Source organism: Diabrotica virgifera, chromosome 6 (assembly GCF_917563875.1).
Source record: "Diabrotica virgifera virgifera chromosome 6, PGI_DIABVI_V3a".
Classification (NCBI taxonomy): Eukaryota; Metazoa; Arthropoda; class Insecta; order Coleoptera; family Chrysomelidae; genus Diabrotica; species Diabrotica virgifera.
The window spans coordinates 151,771,347-151,799,249 of record NC_065448.1 but is presented as its reverse complement, the minus strand read 5'-3'; the positions used below and the strand labels follow the sequence as shown (position 1 = coordinate 151,799,249).

General features: G+C 31.1%; 1 protein-coding gene across 2 annotated transcripts; it reads left to right on the top strand.

Moving 5' to 3' along the window:
- The first annotated feature begins 311 nt into the window (after nt 1-311).
- Nucleotides 312-14,469, top strand: LOC126886965 (venom peptide SjAPI-like). 2 transcript variants are annotated; one of them, XM_050654169.1, is made up of 2 exons: nt 312-488; nt 13,239-14,469. In XM_050654169.1, exon 2 carries the CDS (start codon nt 13,881-13,883, stop codon nt 14,241-14,243), a length of 363 nt encoding a protein of 120 aa, XP_050510126.1. In that variant the 5' UTR covers nt 312-488; nt 13,239-13,880; the 3' UTR covers nt 14,244-14,469. The 2 variants fall into 2 exon arrangements, with proteins under 2 accessions (XP_050510126.1, XP_050510127.1); XM_050654170.1 differs by having other exon boundaries at nt 313-488; nt 13,239-13,539.
- Nucleotides 14,470-27,903: the final 13,434 nt, after the last annotated feature.

Genomic DNA, 27,903 nt, shown 5'->3' with positions numbered 1-27,903 from the left:
CATATACACATGGAAAGTAGGTATGCATAAATAAAAAAATTAAAGAGAGATACTTATTTCTACTATATGATATTGTCATTAACATGACCTAAAGTCAAAATTATGATAATGTTAGGAACACGTGAATAAATTCTGCATATATGTAGATAGAAAAACATATTTATAGTATATTACTTTATTGATATCAGTACTTAAATACTTTAAATTTATAAGAAATCATTATCTAAAAAATAATTAGGTAAACCAATCAAAAAGAGATAATATTCCTAGTAAAAACAATATTTTTATTAATAACCATAACATTCTTAGTTTTGTAATAATACGAAAGGATATAAAAACAGAGATCTTATATGTAGCACGTATATTCTAAAAAGAGATAGTAATTTAACCATAATTTCTTGCTAAACAATCATTTTCAACAATGAAATTTATAGCGGTATTTCTTTTAGTTGCTGTATTGGCCCAAAATTCATTGCAAGAAGAAGAAGGTAAGTTTAATAATTTGATTCTAGTATCCAATAATCTATATTAGCTGCGTGTGGAGACGCAATATAAAATTGTACCTCCAAACGATGACAATGTAGCCCCCGTTTAATTATTTTAACCTGTTTTAGTCCATGTGGTGAGACCGCTCCCGTCTGGAAAAATTTCTTATTCGGTTTCTTTGCGGATTCCTATTCAAAAATGTCCCCGATAAACAAATCTAACAGGTGCCGGGCGGAATTTTTGGTCAGAAATTGTTTAAACAATTTTTTTAAACAATTACAAAAGATCACGTTTTTTTGGCCCGGGAACATATATTTTTAAGTTTTGTGGGTCATTCTAAACAAGAAAGGTATCTTGTAAATTTTCTCAAAAATTGATAGTTGCCCAAAAAATGCGAAAATACGTATTTTCGAGGCCTAAAAGCTTATATTTAACTTAGTATTTTTGAGGTTGCTAGATGCTTAAATTGAAGTTTAAACATTCATCTTCAAGATTCTGAAGAATGATTGCGTCTAACCTTAATTTAAATCGTCGGTTTTTATTTGTTAAATATGCATGTCCATCCGATTTTTTTGCCGGTGCGGCGCGCTCTATTTCAAAAATCTCCTATTTTTGCCCGAAAGATACTTTTTCTAGATTCTTTGGGATATTGTAATAGTCTGGGCTGATTATCGGAGAATAGGCCATTTTTGGGAAAAGTTATTTACCAGCAAATTTATTGCTGGAATCGAATTATAAAATCCTATATATTAATAATATAGGTATGCAAAGTCCTCAGATAGTGTGCTACTTTTTTTATAAACAAAATGGCGCCCGAAAATCGTGTTCTTTTCAATTATTGCTCTATAACTCCGAAGATTTTAACTTTACAACAAAAACACTCAAATAAAAATTCACCGTGATTAAATTCTGCATAGAGACGTATTTTTCTCGATCTGCTCCGACGAAAATTTTCCTCGGAAAATGCGGGATTTCCCAACAAAATCTTTAATTTTCAAATAAAGTTTTAGATGAGTAATTATTTACCAATAATTAAATAATTTGGTGACTTAAAAGCCTTCTTGGTTTAGATTATAGTTCCAGAAGCTGGTGAAAATTAAACGAACATTTTAGCAACAATTCAATTTTTAATTATTAATTTACGGTCGCAATAATAACCAAAATGATTATGATACACTGATCAAACTTTGAAATCTTATAAAGATTAGATGCCTATTTAACATTTTGTCGACAAAATATAAATTTTTTATTTTTTTGCATAATCTTTAAATGTTTAAAAAAAAATAGTTATAAACAAATTAACGTTTCTCAGAAAGTTTTTATTATATTATAATTTAAAAAAATAGCTAAAATGCGCATTTCAAATATCTTGAAAATGAATGCTTTAAAACTTTTTTGCAACCATTTGCAAAAAAGTTATGAAACAGCAAAATAAACATACGGTTACTACGGTGTTAATAATTTTTTTTAATTTTTTCAAAGCGTAGAAGTGAGTTTAAAGTACAAGCTAATTATTTACAAAACAATGTCGATTATCAGCTTAATGGTTATATTTTAATTAAAGATTAGAAATATATTTTTTTGTAATTTACACGCGCGAAAGTAGAATAATACAGTACCGTAGCTACCCGCCCACATACACAACTCGCGCGAGTTTAAGCGTGTCAGTCGCTTCGAGTGAACATTTTATCTCCGGCTCTGTATCAAGCCTACTTTCGCGCTAAAAATTACAAAAAAATGTATTTTTAATCTTTGATTAAAATATAACCATTGCACTAATTTTTGACATTCTTTGTGAGTAATTAGATTGTACCATAGACTCACTTTTAAGCTTTGAAACAATTAAAACAAATTATAAACAATGGAGATATCGTATATTTATTTTGCTGTTTCCTAACTTTTTTGAAAATGGTTGGAAAATTTTTTTAAAGCATTCATTTTCAAGACCTCTGAAATACGCATTTTAAGTATTTTTTAAAATTAGAATATAATAAACAATTTCTCGGAAATGTTAATTTGTTTATAACAATTTTTTTTAAACATTTAAAGATTATGCAAAAAAATGAAAAATTTATATTTTATCGACAAAATATTAAATAGGCATCACACCTTTATAATTTTTCTAAGTTTGATCAATGTCTCATGATTATTTTGGTTGTTATTGCGACTGTAAATTGTTAATTAACAATTGAATTGTTGCTAAAATATTCGTTTAATTTTAACCGGCTTCTGAATTTATAATCTATACCAAGAAAGCTTTAATTTCACCAAGCTATATAATTATTGATAGATAATTACTGGCCCAAAAAAATTATTTGAAAATTCGAGATTTTGTTGGGAAAACCCACGTTTTTCGAGGAAAATTTTCATCAGAGCAAATCGGGAAAAACATGCCTCTATGTAGAATTAAATTGGGGTGAATTTTCATTTGAGTGTTTTTGGTGTAAAGTTAAAATCTTCGGAGCTATAGAGCAATAATTAAAAAAAATACGATTTGTTGGCGCCATTTTGTTTATAAAAAAAGTAGCACACTATCTGTGGACTTTGCATACCTATAATAATAATATGTAGGATCTTATAATTCGATTAAAGCAATAAAATTGCTGGTAAATAACCTTTCTTTGTACTTTACTAATTAGACCAACGTATTATAACTATTTTTTTTTTCAAAATTTAAAGGTTATGCAAAAAAAAGAAAAATTTATATTTTGTCGATAAAATATTAAACAAGCATCTCATCTTTTTAATCTTTATAAGTTTGATGAATGTATCGTGATTATTTTGGTTATTATTGCGATCGTAAATTGTTAATTAACAATTGAATTGTTGCTAAAATATTCGTTTAATTTTCACCAGCTTCTGGAATTACAATATATACCTAGAAATCTTTGATGTCACTAAGTTATTTAATTATTGATTAATAATTGCTTACCTAAAACTTTATTTGAAAATTATAGTTTTTGTTAGGAAAACCCGCATTTTCCGAGGAAAATTTTCGTCGGAGCAAATCGTGAAAAACATATCTCTATGCAGAATTTAATTGCGGTGAATTTTTATTTGAGTGTTTTTGTTGTAAAGTTAAAATCTTCGGAGTTATAGAGCAATAATTGAAAAAAATGCGATTTGTCGGCGCCATTTTGTTTATAAAAAAAGTAGCACACTATCTGCGGACTTTGCATACCTATATTATTAATATATAGGATCTTATAGTTCGATTCCAGCAATAAAATTGCTGGTAAATAACTTTTCCATGAATTTTGCTAATTAGCCCAGAGTATAAATAAAATAAGTTTCTTGACATTTTTCTCAAAAATTAACAGTTTTAAAGTTATAAGCGATTTAAAATCCGAAAATGCGTTTTTTTGGCATTTTTTAGGATTTTAAATCGCTTATAACTTTAAAACTATTAACTTTGAGAAAAACGTCAGGAAACGTATTTTATTTAGAATATTCCAAAGAATCTAGAAAAAATATTTTTCAGGGGAAAATAGGAGATTTTTGAAATAGAGTGAATTTTGCCGCACCGGCAAAAAAATCGGATAAACACGCATATTTAACAATTAAAAAACAACGGTATAAATTAAGGTTAGACGCGATCACTCTTCAGAATCTTGAAGCTGAATATTTAATCTTCAATTTAAGTATCTGGCAGCTTCAAAAATACTAATTTAAATACAGGGTGAGTCATGAGGAACTGTACATACTCCTACCTCGTATAGAGGCCCCTATGGGGAATAACAAATGACCATTAAAAAGTGTCTGCTCCCATTGTTTAATAATATACAGGACGAGTTTCGCATTTTGACAGAAATTTGTATTCGTCATAATTCTTGAACGGTCAGATCGATGTGTCTCTTATTTTGGTCAATCGTTACACTATTGCAACCTAAACAACTGATTTATTCAAACTAGAAAAAAATCAGGTCCGGCTTTAAAAAAATTAGTTCGTTTGGGTCTTAGAAAAAATTTCACCCTGTATAAGCTTTTTGAAAACTCTAATATGAATTTTACAAATTCGACAAATAGACAATTAAAATAACATATTTTTTTTTCCGCACACGATTGCTTAATTTTTTATAAAAAATTAAATTTGATTATGAATTAAAAGTTTGGTAAAGTGAACCATAGATTTAACAAAATTAACTTTTAGTACCAAAATTATTTTTTTTTAACAAATATTTAATTTATGTTACCACCAATCAACTGATTTATTCAAACAAGAAAAAAATCAGGCCCGGATTTAAAAAATAAGTTCGTTTTGGTCTTAGAAAAAATTTCACCCTGTATACGCTTTTTGAAAACTCTAATATAATTTTTACAAATTAGATAAATAGGCAATTAAAATGGCATATTTATTTTTTTCCCACACGATTACTTAATTTTTTATAAAAAAAATCAAATTTGACTATGAATAATTAAAAGTTTGGTAAAGAGAACCATAGATTAAAAAAAAAAAATTTTATTACACAAATGAATTTTTTTTGAACAGATATTTAATTTATGTTATCACCCAATCAACTGATTTATTCAAACTAGAAAAAAATCAGGCCCGGATTTAAATAATTAGTTTGTTTGGGTCTTAGAAAAAATTTCACCTTGTATACGTTTTTTGAAAACTCTAATATGAATTTTACAAATAAGACATATAGGCAATTAAAATGGCATATTTATTTTTTCCAAACACGATTACTTATTTTTTTATTAAAAAATCAAATTTGACTATACATAAAAAGTTTGGCAAAGTTTTTGCATAGATTTAAAAAAATTAACTTTTTTTACAAAAATTAATTTACGAAAACAACGTTTTTCTTAAAATTAAAAGTTTTACCATTTTTTTTTTCTATAACACGTCTAGATCTAAAACTTTCCATAACACTTCTTTTGGACTCTATAGTTTAACATAGACGTGATCAAATTGATAAATTTTAAATTTTTCCACCTAATTTTTGCGATTTACAAATTTGCAACTTTTACAAGAAGAAGACTGAAAGTCTACAACAATTTTCATAGTCTTCACAATGGTAAGAGTTATGTGCTGTAAAAATTTCAGAAAAAAAATATTAAAATGGAACAGAGTTGTAGCGAGTTAAACCGTGAGTTCATTATTTTTTCATTTTTAGGTTAAAATTCCGATTTTGACAAAATTGATTTTTTAAAAAAAAATTAACTAATCGTGTGGGGAAAAAATAAATATGCCATTTTAATTGCCTATTTGTCTTATTTGTAAAATTCATATTAGAGTTTTCAAAAAGCGTATACAGGGTGAAATTTTTTCTAAGACCAAAACGAATTAATTTTTTAAATCCGGACCTGACTTTTCTCTAGTTTGAGTAAATCAGTTGATTGGACGGCAACATAAATTACTTATTTGTGCAAAAAAAATTAATTTTTGTAATAAAAGTTACTTTTTTAAAATCTATGGTTCACTTTACCAAACTTTTAATTCATAGTGAAATTTGATTTTTTTATAAAAAATTAAGTAATCGTGTGCGGAAAAAAATAAATACGCCATGTTAATTGCCTATTTGTCTAATTTGTAAAATTCATATTAGAGTTTTCAAAAAGCGTATACAGGGTGAAATTTTTTCTAAGACCCAATGGAACTAATTTTTTTAAAGCCGGACCTGATTTTTTTCTAGTTTGAATAAATTAGTTGATTAGGTGATAATAGTGTAACGATTGACCAAAATAAGAGACACATCGATCTGACCGTTCAAAAATTATGACGAATACAAATTTTTGTCAAAATGCGAAACTCGCCCTGTATATTATTAAACAATGGGAGCAGACACTTTTTAATGGTCATTTGTTATTCTCCATAGGAGCCTCTATACGAGGTAGGAGTATGTACATTTCCTCATGACTCACCCTGTATGAGTTTTTAAGTCTCGAAAATGCGTATTTTCGCATTTTTAAGATTTTAAATCGCCTATAACTCGAAAACTATCAACTTTTAAGAAAAATTACAAGATACCTTTCTTGTCTAGAATAACCCCAAAAAACCTAAAAATATATGTTCCAGGGCAATAAAACCTGATCGTAAAACGTATTTGTTTAAAAATTTGTTTAAACAATTTCTGCCCAAAAATTCCGTCCGGCACCCTTCAGATTTGTTTAAAGGGGATATTTTTGAATATGAATCCACAAAGAAACTGAATCAGAAATTTTTTCAGACGGTAGCGGTCTCACCACATGGACTATAATTTGTCCTTTGTTGTGCCCTATACTATAGTTTCCTTTTTTGACGAAATGTCCCTGTAGGCCAATCAAGTTAGGTTTTTACTAGACATAACGGAAAAGACGAGGTTTGACAGTTGAAATGTGTAGTATGAGATATTACAAAAAGACTACCATCTTTGGATTCATCAATTTTTTAGTGGAACATTTTTTAAATAAACAATCAAAACGTCAAACTTAGTTTTTTACTCATAACCTAAAAACTTGTTTATTTAGAAATTTGACGTCCACAGGTAACTTTCTCAGAAAAAAAAGATACATCGAATGAGATACGCTAAATAAAAATCGGTTAATAAACAAAAAAGTTATTGCAAAACGGATGACAAAATCACTGTTTTTGAATATAGTTAATAACAATTTTATTGTTTGTTAAAATAGGTTTTAATATACCCAAAATTGAGGGCACTATGGTGTTTGAATGGTGTGCAAAAAATGGTCCAGATCTGTTAAATAGTTTTCGTAAAATTGAATTTGTTTATAAAATTTTTTGAAAAACGAGCTAATTTCTGAGGCTGGTCCAGTTAATATGGCTGAATGTATCTCAATAATCCCGGGCTCATTTCCTTCGTTAAGATGTATACTAACAGCTTATGAAAAAAAAGTAAAAAAAAATTACATATACGTACACAAAATTATTTGTTAATAAATAGCAGTTTTTAAGCTTATAAACAATTACAACAATTTCGTAGAAATTAGATCAAATTAAATGGCAATAAAAAATACGGAAAGCTGGTTAAAGTACACAACTTTCAAAAAAAATTTTTAGGTCCTACGACCCTTGGGGTCTGAGATAGCCCCTTTTTTTTTGAAAAAATCACTGTTACGTTAATTAACAACACTAAGAGCTGAAATTAACCAATCTTTTATAAGAAAAGTCAAAGTTTTTAACGAAAGTTTTTAGTAAGAAAAAATGTTAAAAATTGTTTAAACAGGAGTGTTATAAACACAGAGTATTTTGCGTTCCGACTAAAGTAAAAAATAGCGGGCGTAGTCGACTGACTGAATAGTGGGCGCGGTTGGCGACCGGCATGCGGCAGCAACTATTAAAATTACGTTATCCCGACCACAAAAATCCACTTTAAGGTGAATGACAAATTTTCGTCATTCCTTATGTTTTCGAGGTCTCTGAATCCGAATATGGATTTAATTTTTTTCTAGAATTAGTGAAACATGTTCAAAAATCAAATTTTATGCAAAAATGCGAAAACTCAATTTTGATGATTTTTCAATTTTAACTCACTGTATTTTTGGTCGCTGTAAATATTTCCTTTTGAAAATTTTACTGTGTTATCTTTGAAGCATTTAGATAACAATGATATTTGTCCAAAATGACTCAACACGTTAAAAGAGAAGTTGTTAATTTTTAAACATTTTGTCGTCAGATTTCGTTAGTTTCATGTTTTCTTAAAAAAGTTGAGTGACAAACTTTTTAGTTTATAATTTTAATTAACACAGAAATAAAATATAATTTATGAAGAAGTTTTCCAAAAAATTTTTATTTAAAATATGCAATAGGAAAAATGTTATGTGACTTTATAGACGAGCGGCACACCCCAAAAAAAGCTTATTTCTCGAGATACTGATACTAATTTTGGTCATACTTTATATTTTTGATGGTGCTCAAAACTAAAATTAGGGTTGTTTTGAATTTTACGTGGGGGAACATTATCAAATCGCAACTTTACCCTAAAAATAAAAAAAAATCACGTTTTTTTGAGTTTAATTTGCTACAACTGTTCCATTGCAATATTTTTTCTGATATTTTTATAGTATATATTTCTCACCTTTCTGAAGACAATGGGACCTGCTTCAATATTTCTGTCTTGCCATAAAGAAAGTTATAACTTGTTTGAAGTAAAAGGTGCAGATTCTTGAATTGCAAAGTTTAATCGCAAAAGTTGAGTAACAAAATTTGAAATTTAGCTGTTTAATTAATTTTAAGTTAAAATCTAGAGTACAGAGAAAAAATGTTTTATAGAAAAAAAAGTGGTGTAACTTTTAATTTTAAGAAAAACGTGATTTCATCTTTTTTTTTATTTTTAGGGTAAAATTGCGATTTTGACAATGTTTCCCCATCTAAAATTCAAAATAAAACCTCATTTTCGTTTTCAGCACCATAAAAAGTATAAAGTAAGACCAAAATTAGCCATTCACCACACCGTGGTTGATATCTCGAGAAATGAGCGTTTTTTTGGGGAGAGAACCACGTACCACTCGTCTATAAGGTCGCGTAACTTTTTTTCTGTTGCATATTTTGACTTTGTGGTTTTTTATTGTCAGTTTTTAAATTTATTTATTTAAAATATAATTTTACTAAATAAATGTGCAACATAATACTATTCATAAAATTCAAGTTTCTACCAAAATATATAAATACAATATTAAGCTTCAAATCCGGTATACTGTCAATGTTAAAAATGGGCTGCAACGGTCTAGCGCTAGCAAATGCTAGTCCGCGAATTTATTCTCATTCGGCTGCGCCCATCATTTTTTTTTACTTTAGTCGGAACGCAAAATACTCTTTCTTTATAACAATACTGTTTAAACAATTTTTAACATTTTTTCTTGCAAAAAACTTTTTTAAAAACTTTGACTTTTTTTATAAAAGATTGGTTAATTTCAGATCTTAGTGTTGTTAATTACCGTAACAGTGATTTTTTCAAAAAAAGGGGCTCTCTCAGACCCCAAGGGTCGTAGGACCTAAAAATTTTTTTTAGAAGTTGTGTATTTTAACCAGCTTTCAGTATTTTTATTGCCATTTAATTTGATCTAATTTCTAGGAAATTATTGTAATTGTTTATAAGCTTAAAAACTGCTATTTATTAACAAATAATTTTGTGTACGTATATGTAATTTTTTCACTTTTTTTTTTCATAGGGTATTAGTATATATCTTAACGAAGGAAATAAGACCCTGATTATTGAGATACATTCAGCCATATTAACTGGACCAGCCTCAGAACTTAGCTCGTTTTTCAAAAAAATTTATAAACAAATTCAATTTTACGAAAACTATTTAACAGATCTGGACCATTTTTTGCACACCATTCAAACACCATAATGCCCTCAAGTTTAGGTATATTTAAACATATTTTAATAAACAATAAAATTGTTATTAACAATATTCAAAAACAGTGATTTTGTCGTCCGTTTTGCAATAACGTTTTTGTTTATTAACCGATTTTAATTTGGTGTATCTCATTCGATGTATCTTTTTTTTCTGAAAAAGTTACCTGTGGACGTCAAATTTCTAAATAAACAAGTTTTTAAGTTATGAGCAAAAAACTAAGTTTGACGTTTTGATTGTTTATTTAAAAAATGTTCCACTAAAAAATTGATGAATCCCAAGATGGTAGCCTTTTTGTAATATCTCATACTACACATTTCAACTGTCAAACCTCGTATTTTCAATTATGTCGAAAAACGCCTTATTTTTTACTAACTTGATTGGTCTACTGATGATACTCTGTAAGCGAAAATACCCGCTTAAGCAGGATTTAATCAATAACGGTGATCAATACCTGCCTTTTATTTTTAAAATTTTATGTAGTTGTATCTTTATATGTCTTGATAAGATTTAACAGGGTTTTGAAGGGCATAAATACATCTGTTGCCAGTTTTTATCCTATGGTTTATTTCTTATGATCAGTTATTGTCTGCAGTTATTGTTGTTCCAAGATACTTAAATTCTCTGACGTGCTCAAGTTAAAGTCACGGATGGAGATTAGGTCTCTGTTTCGATTATTGCGGCTCATTACATATACTTAGATTTGTTATTGATTAGTAGCACTATCTTCACTGCTTTTTGCTCGAACCTGACGTAATTCTCTTTAGACTTGAAATGATATTGCAATGAACTTAAGACTTTGATATTGCACGAAAAGTTGAGTCCTCCAGTACATATAATGCTCAAAAAATTTCAAGATTATTCGACGATTAGTTTAAATTTTATTCAATTTGTTTATCCTAAAGAGCTTTTCCAGAAAATAATAATGATACAGCAATTCTGTGGAATCCACACAAAAGAAGAATACTTGTGTTTTCAAAATGTTTAGAAAAATCAATAAAAAGTCAATTTTATCATTGCGAAAACATTTTACTAAAGTAGAGTCATTTGTGGCTTCTAAACAGTTTGAATAGTTTTGTTAATATTGACTGTAGAGAAATATACTGTGGGATTTCAAAAGCTAGTACTTTTACATGAACTTTTACCTAGGTTAATTACGGTCAAAGTTAGCCACTTTTATTATTTAATTCACAGTTACTTCTGTCTACATAAAATTCCCCTGTAACAGTGCTAGTTACCGTACTCCTCCAAAAATTTTATACATATATCCTGTAGGACTGAGAATAGGTTTTAACCTATTTTTCATACCCATAATTTGTAAGGGGGGATGCACCAACGACATTTTCTTTAATTTTTTTTTTGGACAAATGCACACAACTCTTAACTTTCACTCTTCTATTCACAACCACTATTTTTTAATAGCCATCTATATATTTACATTTATAAAATTCTCCTGTCATAGTGTTAGTTGCCATACTCCTCCGAGACCGCTTGACAGATTTTTATGAAATTATACATGTATATTCGGTAGGTCTTAGAATCGGTCGTAATCTATTTTTCATATCCCTGAGTGATAAGGGGGGTTCCCCCTAACATTTTTTGTTTGGTGGAGATATGTATACATAACGTACTGCATAAGACTACGAGTACATGCAAATTAAAAAAAAATACGATAAAAATCCATCAAAAACTTCCGGAGATATTAATCGCAGCATATGTTTGAAGAATCAATTTCATTTTTTGAGTGCACGGATTTTAATATTTCTCCTCCACCGACCACGAATCGATTTCGTTAGGACGTCATTTTTAAAGATTTATTAACCACTCTGTTGAAGTTCAAAGTTTACTCAAACTTTTACACATAAACTATGTACCTTGAACTTCAAAATGAAGTGAGTTAGGTTGCTTAATTGTTATAAACAAAGTAGCTGGCAATTAAATAAAAAAAGTGGCTAACCTTGACCCTAATTAACCTAGGCGAAAAGTTTTCTTTTGAAAATTCGTGTAAAAATACCAGCTTTTCGAATCCCAAAGTAGTTTTAGTCGACAGTAAATATTATCAAAGTTATTTAAATTGTTTATGAGCTAAAAATGACACTACTTTAGTAAAATGTTTTCGGAATGATAAAAATGACTTTTTGATGATTTTTTTTTCAATACTACGAAAATATAACTATTCTTCTTTCACGTAGTTTGAAATGACAATGAAATATAACAATATTTTTGAATTATTTCCCTGGCGTATTGGTTCTTTTCGATATAATGATATTCAATTCTTTCATTTCTGATTATGTTTTTCAGAGCTAAGTTGAAAACTGTGCTATTGTGAACTTATCTTTTTATGCAAAAGTTGTCTAAAAAAGAAACTGTTTATTATTATTGGATTTCTAAGTTTACGGTTTTTTAAAACGGACAGTTTTACCATACGTGCAGGATGAGTAGGGATGAGGAACGCACCAAACTTTAAGAATGTATAATATACGAAAAAATAATGAAAATAACTAATATTTATGTTGTTATTCGATTTTAATTTGTTCTCGAGTTATAGCGATAATAACAAAGAGTTGTAATTTTTCATTAATTCGATTAAATGTTCTTATAAGCCATTTGATTGCGAAATTTTCTCCAATACTTTGTATGTAAGTAATATACCTACTCTTCTTAAGTAACAATAAAGTCGTTATTTTCCGAGATATTTGAGGTTAAAAATGAATTGGCACAGTTATTTTGATCAATGTATTTAACATTCGTTTTTCCCCTTCGTTTTTAATTTCAGATATTTCTAAAAACAATGATTTTATCGTTACGAATGAAAAGTATATCATTTACATAGAAAATATTGGAGAATCTAAAAGTTATACTAAAATAGTAGTTCCTTCAGTGGCGTAGAATTTGGGAAGAGTCAACCATTCACTATCCCCCGTCGTACGCTTCTAGTAGTCGTCAATAGCGTTTGTTTGACATAAGTTATTAGGGTGTACAGCACCTACACTTTCTGCTAAGTATGATAAGGATATGTCAAATAGTCAAAAATAAAGGAGCATAATACATTAATCAAAATAACTGTGCTACTTTATATTTAACTTCAAATATCCCGAAAACTAATGACTTTATCGTTACGTATGAAGAGAATATTATTTACATACAAAGCATTGAAAAAAAATTTCGCAATGAAATGGCTTACAACAACATTTATAATTTAATTAATCAAAAATTGCAGTGTTATTATCACTATTACTTGAAAACAAATGAAAATCGAATAACAACATAAATATGAGTTATTTTTAATTATATTTACGTATATTATGCATTCTTTACGTTTGTTGCGTTCGTTCCCACTCACCCTGTACTTCACCTACGAATGTTGTCTCATACGATAAAATATTTAAATATTAAAGATAGTTTTATTAATATTAAAGGTACTAAAGAAAGTTGTTTTTTACTTTTAGATGCACTTATTCCATTCCCGAAGTGCCATGGAGAGAATGAGCAGGCACAACCAGGATGTGCACCATGTTGTCCTGAGCAAGAAGTGAGCTGTCAAAACAAAGTGCCCAGGGCTTGCCCCAGCCCAATATGTCCATATAGTTGTGAACTGAAATGTTATTGTACTGAAGGATATCTCCGGGACAATGTGTCTGGAAAATGTGTCAAAAACTGTTAAACCCTATTTAAAAATTACTTACTTGTAAATGAATATTGCGTTTTATCTTATGTTAATAATTTAGTTATTAAATTTTTTTCATCTGATTGATACATTTATTTTAAACAGACATTTTCTAGCCTCCTCTTTAAATTATTTTATATCAACGTTACCAGAATCTTCTTTTAAAATTAAGAGTAATTTAAAGATCGAAGAACAGTCAAGAGAACTCAGCGGGATTCGTAGAGAGCAGAAATAATATAGAGAAGAAATAAGAGAGCTAAGACAGGAGAATATAACATTAAGAGAAGAAAACGAAAAACTAAAGTAGGCAGTTTAACAAATAGAAGAACGGCTTGAAAGTTTGGAAAATCAAAAAAGGCGAAAAAATATAATTATACAGGGATTGAACATAGATACAAATGGCCCAGATATCCTAAAGCATGCAATGAAAAATTTTATGCAGACAGAATTAGAAGTAGATGTACAAATAGAGAAGGCTCTGAAGTTAGGAGAAAACGTTTGTTTGGTTGAGCTTGAAAAGGAAGAACATAAAAGAAAAATCATGCGAAACAAAAGCAAATTGAAAAATCGAGAAGAAGGTCTAGTTTATATCAACGATTACCTATCGAAGAACGACAGAATTGTACAGAAACATGTCAGACAAAAAGCGCAAGAACTAAGAAAGGAAAAGAGAAAAGTGAAAGTAGGGTATAAGGAAATATATGCCGACCATGAAATATGGCGTTGGGATGGCATGAACCAAACGTTGGTGGTAAAAACCAACGCAAAAACTAAGCAACAGCAGTAAAAGGAAACAAATGACGACGAACAATGCAAAGAAGAGGATTACGAACTATGAAAATAAAACAAATCAAGACAGAGATAAAAAAGAAAAGCCGAAAAATGGCAAGATACAGTTAGCAACAGAGATAAATGAAACGGAAACGACTCAGGCATTGGACAAGGCAATAAGTAAAAATAACAACAAAAAGAAAACTAAAGTAAACTTGGGTACATGAAATGTAAGAGGCACATACAAAACAGGAAAACTCAAAAAATTCATTAGAGAAATTAAAAGATATAATTTGCAAATAATAGCTATTAAAATAATTACAAGAGACAAAACAAATGGAGACAGAAATGGTAGAAATAGAAAACATGCTATTTTTTAAAAGTGGGAGAGAAACCAGACGGTTAGGAACAGGTTTTATAATACAGCGAAAATGAAAGGAAAAAGTAATAGCATTACAACCAATATCAGATAGATTATGCACATTAAGATTAAAGGGAGACAGATACAAATAGATGAGAAAACCAAAGCTATACCAATCAAAAGAGGAGTTCGACAAGGAGACGTTATTTCACCAAAGATATTCACACTGGGACTGGAAGACGTGTTCAAAGACATTGACTGGGCAGATAAAAGAATAAATGTTAATGGAAGGAAACTGAGTCATTTGAGATATGCTGACGACATTGTAATATTCGCTACAGGTTTCGAAAAATTAAAGACCATGACGACGCAACTATTTCAAGCTTCGGAAAAAGTAGGTGTTCAGATGAACTTGGAAAACACAAAAATAATGACGAATACACCGAGTATTAGAAAAATAACGTTGAATGACATAAATTTGGAAACAGTAATCGAATATATATCTACCTGGGACAGATAATGAAAATCAACAAAGAAAATCAAACTTCCGAAATTACCAGAAGAATAAGGTTAGCGTTGACAGGATTTAGAAAACTGAGTTGGATCTTGAAAAACACTAAAATAGAACAATATTTCAAACCCAGAGTTTACGATCAGTGTATCCTCCCTATACTCACGTATGTTTAACAGACGACAGACGTGGATACTCACCAAGGCTAATATGGGTAGAATAGTAAAGGCACAAAGAGCGATGGAAAGATCAATGCTCGGGGCGGGACTTATAAACTTACAGACAAAAAAAAACAAACACATGGATTAGAAGCAAAACCAAAGTAAAATACGCAGGAGAACATGCTGCTAAATTAAAATGGAGCTTCGCAGGACACAATTCCCGACGGAAGGATAAAATATGGAACCACGAAATACAACAATGGAGACCATGGTTAGGAAGAAGAGGCAGAGGAAGGCCACACATGGCTGACCAACCCTGAATTTTGGAAATATATTAATACTTATGATAATCAAGCAGATCTACTGTCACGAGGTATAAGTCCTTCTTCGCTCAGTAATTCCAACATATGGTTTCATGGCTCTTGTTGGTTCATTTTGCCTCAAAAAGAATGACCTCAATATAAAAAATATCAAGAAATTTGTATAACTTCTGAACGTCCTGAACTGCGTAACAAAACGCTTGTGTTTCATTACATCAACAACGAATTTACCTTTTATTACAAATATTCTTCTTTAAATAAACTAACACGCGTCTTTGCTTATGTCTTAAGATTTAAAGACAATCTGTCGATTCCTAAACATTTACGAATAACAGGTCCTTTGACCACAATATAACCCAATAATTCCCTTTTAAATTTAATTAGGTTCGTACAACGTCAACCATTTCCATATGATTATGATGCACTTTCCAATTCCAATCAAATTGACAGCAGAAGTAAACTTCTTAGCCTAACTACATTCTTTGATACAATAACAAAAGTAATACGCGTTGGCGGTCGTTTACATAATTCGTCATTTGATTTTAACCAGAAACACCCGATAGTCCTACCTCCAAAAGATCACCTCACGATACTTATTGCTCGCCATGAGCATTTGAAACTTTTACATATTGGTCCTCAAGCACTTCTTGCTTCCTTAAGAGAAAATTATTGGCCAATATCAGGGCGAAATTTGGTTCGAAAAATTGTTCGTAATTATGTCCGACGTTTTAGATTTAATAATAAACCCGAACAGTATCTTATGGGCAATCTTCCGGAGTCAAGAGTTACCCCTTCACGGCCCTTCACGGTTTCTGGTGTCGATTATGCTGGTCCCGTTTTATTACGCGATACAAAGGGTCGTAATTACAAAACTTATAAAGCTTATATTGCTCTCTTCATTTGCTTCGCCAGTAAGGCTATACATTTAGAAGTTGTCAGTGATCTCACGGCAGAATGCTTCTTAGCGGCATTACGCCGATTTACGGCCGACGCGGTAAATGCTCCGAAATCTTTTCAGATAACGACAGCACTTTCGTGGGAGCAAATAACGAACTCAGACAATTTTTTAACACAAATGCTGATCACATTATTACAGACCTCTCAATCGACTGTATCCAATGACATTTCATTACTCCACGTGCTCCCCACTTCGGTGGATTATGGGAGTCAAACATTAAATCAGTTAAGCACCACATGAAACGTGTAGTAGGTAATGCAATTTTAACATTTGAATAATTTACTACGGTTTTATATCAAATAGAGGCTTGTCTCAATTCTAGATCACTCTATCATCTTTCTAATGACCCAAATGACCCTAACCCTCTTACTCCTGCACACTTGTTAATTGGATCTTCATTGACGGGTATACCACAACCAAACTTAATGGACATTAATGAAAATCGTCTTTCAAGATTCCAAAGGGTGCACCAGTTATTACAGCACTTTTGGACAAGATGGTCCAAAGAATATGTATCCCACCTTCAGCAGCGGGTCAAGTGGAAGGAGAATTGCCAACAGCTGATCCAGCCTGGACGCATGGTTCTAGTAAAGGATGATGGACTTCCTCCCTTGAAGTGGCAGTTAGGCAGAATTTTAAAAACTTACACCGGAAGTGACAACATTGTGCGGTCGGTTGTGATAAAGACAAACTCTGGTGACATTAAACGACCGGTTGTGAAAATATGTGTTCTGCCTAACCAAGATTAAAAAATTTTTCATAAAATCCTTTATAAAAGGTATATTTGTTAAAATCCCTATACAGGGCTACATCAAAGACAGAACTAGTTTTCGATCGATTCGGATTTGACAATCAAACCTACTTATGCTTCCATACATTTTCACGAAGATAGACTGTCTGGGGATATTGCAAATATTATAAAAAGATCAGTAGATAACGTTCAAACTTCTTTTAATGTATCCAACAACATAGGACAGTCTCTATCTAACACCAAAGATATTATCAACTATATGAATCGTAGTGGTGTTTACAAACTACAATGTTCTGAGTGTGATGCCACCTACATAGGAAGAACTTGTAGATAACTTGCTTCTCGCTCTCTCGAACACATCAGAAGAGAGAATACCTCTACCTTCTCACAACATCTCAAAGAGAAAAATCATACTCTGAACATCCCAGGTGATGTTTCTCTTCTACACAATATCCCACAAAGAGACTTCCTGAAGTTGGACTTGTACGAGGACCTAGAAATAGTCAAAGAAAAACAAGAAAGCCCAAATTATGTCAAACGCCATGTTTCGTTCAACCGGGACTTCCATCCACTTCATCGACAACTTTTTTCTTAACTTCTTTTTTAACTACAATAATACTTTTCACCTCTTTATTACTTCTATCGCTTTCATACAGTCACATTTACAGTTGACTTGACACAATTCATAATGATTTTCTTTCCTTATTCATCTCTATCCACCATCCACCATCATCTATCCAATTATACACACACAAACCAACATCTGTTATCATCACTCATATTGTCCCACATACATACCTTTTCATCTCTAAATTTTCATCAATAATTTTTCTATGACTATCTCCACCCCATATAATCATACTGTAACTAAATTTAATAGTCTTACTACTCTTTCTGGGTCCCGTTCATGTTACATTTTAATTATAATCTCATAAATTTATAACACCAACCCTCTCCCCTATGTTTAACTATATCATATACTGGTCTGTTTTGTCGAACCCTTAGAGTTCCAGGCGGTATGCAGGGATTTTGAGAAATGGTCGCATGTATCCTAGCTTGTAGTATTATACATCCCTCCCAGATCAGAAAACAGTTCTACAGCTCTGTCACCCACACAGTGATTTTTTATGGTACCTCCACATACTATAACAACTTCCAATTACTCTAGTATAACTGATAACTTTAAATAAACATACAACTGCTTTTCTAAGCCCTAGCCCAGGCAACCAAATGACGTCAACAACGTCGAGGAAACGTCAGTATTTGGTGGAATATATACACGTGGTTGAACATTACGTCATATCGACGTCTTTTGTAGGTGATTTTAAATACGTAAGATTAATGACGTTAAAATACGGTTAAAAGACGTTTTCATTTCAGCCAACCTAAGTCTGACGTCACGAAATTGGGAGGAGCTTGGAGCTTAAAAGTTACAAAACTAAGGTTAGGTTTGTATGGTCGTTGCCGTTTCATTTCAATTTCATTGTTTGTTTGTCCTGGTCCTAGTATTTTGCCTATTTTGGATTTTGTTGGCTGATTTTTGTGTATTTTTTAAAACTTTTGTTTGTCATTTGTGAGTTTCATAAATTTACCACAATGTAAAGTGATTATTTAAGGAAATTATTATTGGAAACTCCGCAGATGTTTTAGAAAGGTAGGGAAACAACTTTTATTTACTATTAATTTTTCCCTGATATTTATCAATAATGAAGAATTTTGCAAGCAATAACATTATTTCTTTTATTGTTTTAGATATTCATTGAAGCTGAAAATAATTGGAGATTTAGATCCATATACATTTCAGTCATCAGAATTGGATTTTACAGTGAATTCCATCAATTACTGTTATAATGCTATTATAGATAGACTGGTAGAGTCTCACAGTTACTACTTTAAAGCAGCAGATGAAAGCATACAAAAGCCTTCAGGCACATAAAAGCCTTCACAACTGGATTTGTTTTGAAACATTTGATGTTTTGATGACTTCTATATTATTGTTGGAAAGGTAAGTCGTTATTTTATTTATTCACCATTAAGAAATATATGGATAACATTATTAGTGTCTTTCGGATAAATGGGTTTTAAATATTAGATTTATTTACGTTTATATATCTGTATGAAACCAGACATATTGTCGTCATAATTTGTAAACTGCGTAACTCCATATTTCTCTGAAAATGAGTTATTACTGCCATTTGTTTGAAAAAATCCCTACTCGTTTAAAAAAGGATTCACATGCATATTTTTACCAGAAGAGTAAATAGTGACATCTTCGTATACACTGTATCTCCCTTGCAGCAAATTTAGTACGAAAATATGTAACTTCCCAGTTTGTCATACCACACGATTAATACACTAAATAACACCACACGAAATAATATTAATACACTCATTAAACAATATAGGTACAAATGTTGGTAAATACCTATCTATAAAATATTCCATTTTAGAATTTTATCTTTTAAAATGGGAGATACATAGTATTCGCATTAGTCATATTTAGAGAAATAATTTTTTGTGCCTCTGTAAAATTTGGATAAATGGAGTTACGCAGTTTACAGATTAGGTCAACGACATGTAATTGCTATGATAGAAAAGAGAATAATAAACAGTCATGATTGTTTGTTCTAAAGTTATATTATATGAATGTCTGATTTTAAAATATTCTCAATCATTGTAAAGAACGCAAATACTCTAATAAAAATAAATTTTTGTAGTTGAAGCTAATGCTACACCACTAGATGCTTGGGTGATAGCCAGTTCCAATGGCATAGCAAATGCACATTGTATGTGTATGGCCGGTAATAGTGAAGTTTGCAGCCATATTGCAGCAATCTTATTTGCAGCTGAGTATGCCCACAGCAAGAAGAACCCAATGCATGTAGAGATGTTACAGCTATGTACATTCTCTGGTGAAAAACTAATGAGTTTTCAAACTGTTCAGTCAGAGTGCTTGTTGCGCTCTCTAAACGAACTGAAATATAAGAGGGCTTTGGCTTCATGTTGCAGCGACATGAAAATGGTTAGTCATTTTTAATTATAATGTACTTCTTCATCATGAGTATTTATGTATATGGCTTTTCATTCACAGTCATTTGTTTCGATCTTCTGTCATGTGTCACATAATATTAATATATCTACGTCATACGTTATTGGTATATACCAATGATACACACGAAAGACATATGGCGTAGATATATTAATATTATGTGACACATGACACATGCTCGAAACAAATGACAGTCGATAAAAGCCCTATTAGTCTTTTAAGTGTGTATTATCAGATATGACATGTAAATTGTTTGTATCATTTTAATTTGGTCATTACAGTCCCTTAATCAAAAAATATATTTTTCAGGTGTCTTTTCAGGTGGATCTTACCCGTGTTGAGCTGCCCCCCCCCCCCACTTGCAAAAATCAAAAACCAAATAGCCCTGATTTATGAGCTATTTATGAGCTCTCATATTCCGCAAACTAAAAATTTTGAGCTCGTTCCACTGAGCAGGAATTTGATACTTTAGTGGGGGGGGGGGGGCTGAGTCAGCCCCCCACTACTTAAAAATAGGAATATTGAATCGGTTTTTGCGGCAGAATTACGAGCTATTTATGAGCTCTTGAAATTATATAGTTTAGATTTTTGAGCTCATCCCCTTCACCCCCAAACAACCCTTTAATTGATTTAACTTAAGAGAAAAATGCTGAGCAAACTTAAAATATATCGTATTGCGGATATAATTCCTATAGCTTATATACTCTAAGAATAAACTATTAAACTACGTGCATTTCGATTATTGAGCTACAACCCCTTCGCAAGAAAACCACCCTATCTTCCCGGCTTAAGAGAAAGTTGTACTTAAAATGCATTAAACTAGTTATTTGGCGACTACATATCGTTGAATAATTTATAAGCTTCCAAATTACGCGCATTTAGATCAGTAAATTGCAATTTATTTTGTATAGTGCAGTCACTGAAGGTAAAAATCAACGATTACCTTCAATTTCGGTGAACCTTCATCGATTTTCACGAAAATTGGTCAGTGGTTAGAGGATACGTCAAGAAACAAAGGTGACATGGTACCACCTTGCGCCTTTACCCTGAGGGTGGATACCGCCCCTTCTCGGGGGTGAAAATTGTTTTATTAAAAATAACTGCACAAATCAATAAAAGAACAAATTAAAAGCAAAATTTATTATATTAAGTTAATAAAATAAGTCAATACTTTTTAAGTTATTAAAGATCAAAGATTTTAACTATTCGTGAAAATAATGCATGTTATGAAGCGGTTTTTCAGTGATTTACGAAGTTTTTACAAAAAAGTTAATAGTAGTTTAATTCGTATAGCTTATATTCTAAGAATAAACTCTTAAATCACGCGCCTTTCGATTATAGAGCTACAACCCCTTCGTAAGAAAACCATCCCATATTCCCGGCTTAAGGGAGCGTTGTACTTAACATAATTTAAATTAATTATTTGGCGACTACATATCATTTAATAATTTATGAGCTTGCAAAATATACGCATCTCAATTATTGAATTGCCATTTTCTTTCTATAGTGCAGTCACTGAAGGTAAAAATCAACTATGACCTTCGATTTCGGTAAATCTCCATTCATTTTCACGAAAATTGGTGAGCGGATTTTGATGCTATCAACTTTTTCTGGAGCTCATTTTTGATAGGTATTTCTAAGTACTTTGACAAGTATTTAGTACCTAAGTGTTATAAAATGCATCTCTTTCCCGTTATTTCAGCTTGAATCCTTAGATTTGAATAGTCGCAGAAACAATATATATTTAATTACCAATAACTTACTTTAAATTAACACTAAAGGGTTTTTCAAGTAAGCAATTTATTATATTTCTTATTAGCTTCAATTTTAGTGATGAACACTTTTTGTAAAAACTTACAGTTTTTGAGTTATTTATGAAAAATCGCTTTAAAGCATGCATTTTCTTTCACAAAAATTAAAATATTTGATCTTTAATAACTCAAAAAGTATTGATTTATTTTAATAATATTATATAACAAATTTTGCTTACAATTTGTCCCTCTCTCGATTTGTGGGGTTATTTTTAATAAAGTAATTTTCACCCCCGAGAAGGGGTGACATATACCCCAGGTTAAAACCCCAAGTTGTTATTGTTAATTCGTGGAAATGAATGGAGATTTACCGAAATCGAAATCGAAGGTCATAGTTGATTTTTACCTTCAGTTACTGCACTATAGAAAGAAAATGGCAATTTAATAATTGAGATGCGTATATTTTGCAAGCTCATAAATTATTAAACGATATGTAGTCGCCAAATAATTAATTTAAATTATTTTAAGTACGACTCTCTCTTAAGCCGGGAATATGGGATGGTTGTCTTACGAAGGGGTTGTAGCTCTATAATCGAAAGGCGCGTGATTTAAGAGTTTATTCTTAGAATATAGATAGATAGATAGATAGAATTTTATTGTTTATAAAAATTTTACAGTTTCATAACAAGAAATTTAGTTCGCTACATGTACATAAATAACTTAGATATAAATAGCATTAAAAAAGTATAAAAATGCAAGTAAGTTCTAGAATACAACCTTATAAATATATAGACACACCTATATTACATATTATATAAACATACACACCTATACCCACCTACCCGCATACACATACATATACATAATTACATATCTAGTAAGAACAAGATAAATATATAATGAGATTAAGGGAACACGTAACTGCAATATTACTTACATTATAAATTTTAAAATAAATAAATAAATAAAAAAGAAACAAACTTGTGAACTTATTCGGATACTTTTTTTGTAAGTGCTACTAATAATTTTTTAAGGTACGCTAATAATACATTGAGAAATTAGAGTTTGCGTTATTAATTTTTTTTTTATTCGTTAATTACGAAAGCTCGTAGCTTCAGAATATTCCATATATGATTTGAAATTGTTTTCGCGGTAGAGGGTGTAATATTATTCAGGGTGTTTGCTAAATGTTCTGGATTTAACAGATTGGTAATATTCTGTGGTCTCATTGCTGTGTAAATAGGACATTCGAACAGAAGGTGACGCAGAGTTTCCAGCTCACGTTTATTGCATATTGTACATAACTGCTTTGGATCAATCTTATATGTTAGTCCTTGAAAAGTGAACCGAATACAAAACTCATTCGACAGTCTAAGTTGTGCTATTGTTCTGGTGAATTGTAGAGGCATTCGAATATGAAGATACTGTTGTGGTTGATCGCTCAGGTCTAAAGCCCTATAAAAAGTGAGAAATGATGAGTCATTCAGTTGTCGCATATCATTTTGGTTTACCTTTTGTTTAAATGTGTCTATTAAGTCATTTTTGTTTGCTTTTAGGAACGCTACATTGATATCTCTCCATGATCTTTGACAGTTTGCAAATTCTAACAGATTTTTAACTTGCGATGCCCAATTATATTTATTCTCTATCCTTGTGATTTCCAGTTGACGTAGAAAGCACATTTTAGGTAGTCGATTTTCTTCCATCTCATAAAGTTTAATGAGCCAGTTTAGCATGTGTTTAAATATCACAAGCGAAAATATAGCTGTACTTGTTTCAAGTCGAACAGCAAAATCTGGCGTATTGATAGGAACCAAAAGGATACGTTTTAAAAATGTTAATTGCACCCGTTCTAGTATGTCGGCGTATCGTAACCCCCAAATGGCAATGCAGTTAGTTACTATGCTAGGAATTAAGGAATTTAGCAGATGTATTCGGGATGTCCAACTATCCATCTTGGTTTTTGTCATGAGCGGTATTGTTGCTCCGATGGCATGTTTGGCCTTTTGAACGGTATCATATGCCATTTCTCTAAAAAGCGAAGAAGACGAAAAAGTAATGCCCAAATATGTAAATTTAGAGACAATATCGATAGGTTTGTTCTTATAACTGAAAGTACAGTCTTTTGGGATACTGCCTCCTCTAGAAAAAACAACTATTTTGGTTTTGCTAGTGTTAACTTCAAGATAATTTTGGTCACTATATCTTTCCAATGCTCTTAGACTCTTACCTAATTCCACTTCAGACTCTGCTACGATGACTAAATCGTCAGCATAAAGTAATAATACGATGTCTCGTTTATTTCCGATGTTTATGCCAGTAACCCTGCTATCGAGAAAAAATGTTTCTATGTCTGCGAGAAATAATGAGAATAGAATCGGGCTTAATGATTCACCCTGTAGAACTCCGGCACTTATATCAAGTTGAGAGGTGAATCCATCTGAGGCAGCTACTTGCATTGATGCTTCATTGTATATATTTCTTAAAAGTAAAATTATGCGACCACTAACCCCTATATTGTACAGTTTTTGCCATAACAAGTTGTGGCTAACAGAATCGAAAGCCCTCTTGTAGTCCACAAATGCAACGAATACTTTGCGTTTTTTTAACCTTAATCGTGACTGTATGATCGAGTTAAGAACAAATACATTGTCAATGCAGCTTCGATGTTTTCGAAATCCAGATTGAATTTCAGGAATAATGTTGTTGTTATCTGTCCACTCATTAAGTCTGTTGAGTAATACTTGTGTGAATATTTTTTCTAAGCAAGACATTAGAGCAATTCCTCGGTAGTTAGAAGGATTGTCGATAGGCCCCTTTTTGTGTATCATTTTTAATATTACTTCAGTCCAAGTTCTAGGTATTGTAGCTGTATTAAATATGTTATTGAACAAACAAGTCATGCAAAATATCCAATTATTTGGTAAATATTTATAAAACTCATAGGATATTTTATCATTTCCTGGACTTTTGTTGTTTTTGCAATTGTTTAAAACTAAATAAATCTCATCAGGTGTTATGGATTTGTCCAGAAATTGATGTCTAACATCGTAATATGTAATAAACGAAATTATTTTAGGAGGGTATATATCTCTGTAAAAAGTTTGCCATACATTCATGGGTAAATTTGATGAAGGCGAATAACTACGAAATTTTTTTAAGGTTGACCAAAAAGTTTTAGGGTTTCGGCTGTTACTTAAATCAGTTATTATGTTATTAAAATAGATTTGTTTTTTGGATTTTAGTGTTGTCTTGTATTCTTTTTTTATCTGTACATATTTTAGTTTGGTGCTTTCTGAGAAATTATTTACTTTACATATTTTTAATTCATGTTTAACCTGCTTTTTTAAACAAAGACATTCATAATCGAACCAAGGTGATGAGAATATTTTGGTATGAAATGATCCTGTTTTTTTTGATCATATTTAACTTTGTGGCTGTTTCTGTTATTGCAGTATATAGATTATTGTATGAATTGTGCAACTGAGAATTATATTGAATTCGGGGAGAGTTTGCCATTAATATCTTGTAGGTTAATGTTAGTTCTTCATTCCATTTATATATAGTGTGTGAAGTACTACTGGAGGAACCATTAGTACAGTTATTTCCGTTAAATATATTTAAGTTTAAAGAAAGAGCTATGGCAAAGTGATCAGATGAGCTATATTCATTTAAAACATAAAAGTCATGAACAAGTGATAGCGATGAGTTGGATATCCAAGCAAAGTCAATTACACTTTTACCTATAGAACTAACATACGTGAACTGAGCCGGTGAGTCTAAAATTGTACGACCGTTTAATAAACAAAAAGAGTTTTCTGGCATAAAATCGATAATATTACGCCCTCTAGTGTTAAGTACTTTATCATTAGATGTTCTCTGGTCAAAGACATTTGTATCCTCTAAAATCTCAGGTGGTACTAAATTAAGTTCAGCTACTCTACAGTTAAAGTCGCCCCCTATAACTACAGGCGTGTTTTGAAGATTATCTACAATATCCAATAAACATGTTTGAAAAATATCCAACACGTGTGAAAGATCTAATGAGGGTTTAAAATACACTGAGCATAGTATGATTTTTTCATGGAGAGAAAGAGTCAACTCGCAGATTATCCACCAAGGGGAGGCATCTAATAGCCTCAGTTTAAATGAATTTTTATAGAGTATACACCGCCACTGGCTCTGCCGGTCGACTTTTCCTTTACAGCAGGTGAGCTTAGAATATTATAATTTTTTAAAAAAGCAGGAGTAATTTGAATTTTATCTGATAACCACGTTTCACATACACATAAAATAGAAAAATCTTTATTTTCTTCGACAAAGTCTTTTAGATTAGTGAACCCTTGACAGTTCCAAAACAACAAAATTAATGGTTGCTATATATTATTTCTAGTGTCTGCTTTGGAGATTTTTATTTCAGATGAAGAGCGTGGTGAACCCTCTTCTTCCCGATATCTTTTTGAAGTGGGCAACTCAACAATCTTGGGTATGTTTTTGACGTATTTTATTGTTAAGTTTTTTCGCCGTCATTGCTACGTTGCTGAAGTTGTTGTCTTAGCTCTGTCAAGTGTTTAGATTGATTTGGAGTCAAATCTGATTTTAAGTATACGGTGGGATAGACAGTTTTTGAAATATTTGTTTTCCGTTTCATGATATCGATTGTAGTTTCACGAGAATCGACCACAATTTTAAGGGGTCGAGGTTTTCCATCTGTTCTGATTTTTCCTAATCGAGAGGTTGAAGCAATGGGAACATTTTTAGAGGGTAATATATGATTAATTAAGTTCTTGGCTTCTTCAAAATCATTAGGCGTTTCAGATAGTCCCATAACGATGACATTCTGTTGCCGTTTAATCCTTTCCATTACCTCTATGTGCATTTCTTCATGGTCCAGAAACTTTTTTTCTAGGACTTCAACTCTTCTATTAAGTTGTTGGTTTTCTGATTGTAGTGCAGTTATATTTTTGTTGCAGGCAATAATTTCTGCATTTTTGGCTGTGACCAGCGCAGATAATTCTTCAATTTTTGTTGTAAAGGTAGCTTGAATTGTGTTAAGCTGAGCCATAATAGCGGTAAATCTAATGGATTCAACATCCTCATGTGCGCTTGTCAATTTTGTGTTAAGACAATTTTCACATATCCAAGCTCGTAGCGTATTTGGTTCGAGATCCGTAGGTTGGGGACGAGCACAGACACCATGCCAATGCGCTAGACATACTGAACAATTTACGGTACTGGAGTCGTTTGCTTCCTTCGGTGGTATTAATTTTTGACACGCATGGCAATTATTTGTAGTAGGCATAACTAATATTAGAAATTCAGAATGATTCAAGCTTACTTTTGGTTTTCTTCTTTTTGTTACTTTTTATATTTTGCTAATTAATTCTAGTCACTTACTTAAAATGTTTAAATTGATAAGAATGCTGATTCACTTTATTTCACTAACCATGTAATTAGTATTATTACTTATTGATTAATATTTACTTCAACAAAGCGGAGCGATGTTTACACATCGAAGGTTCGAACTAAACTCTCTTATTCTTAGAATATAAGCTATACGAATTAAACTACTAATAACTTTTTTGTAAAAACTTACAATTTTTCAGTGATTTACGAAAAACCGCTTCATAATATGCATTTTTTTCACGAATAATTAAAATCTTTGATCTTTAATAACTTAAAAAGTATTGACTTATTGTTATTCTGAAGCTATTTCATTGTGGCATTTTTATAATTAAGTATTTTCTATTTTGACAATTTATTTTAATTCAATAATTTATTTTAATAGTATTTTATATTTTGACAACGAAACCC

Coding starts and splice junctions, on each gene's coding strand:
- LOC126886965 (XM_050654169.1), top strand. CDS start 13,881: ATGAAAAATTTTATGCAGACAGAATTAGAAGTAGATGTACAAATAGAG.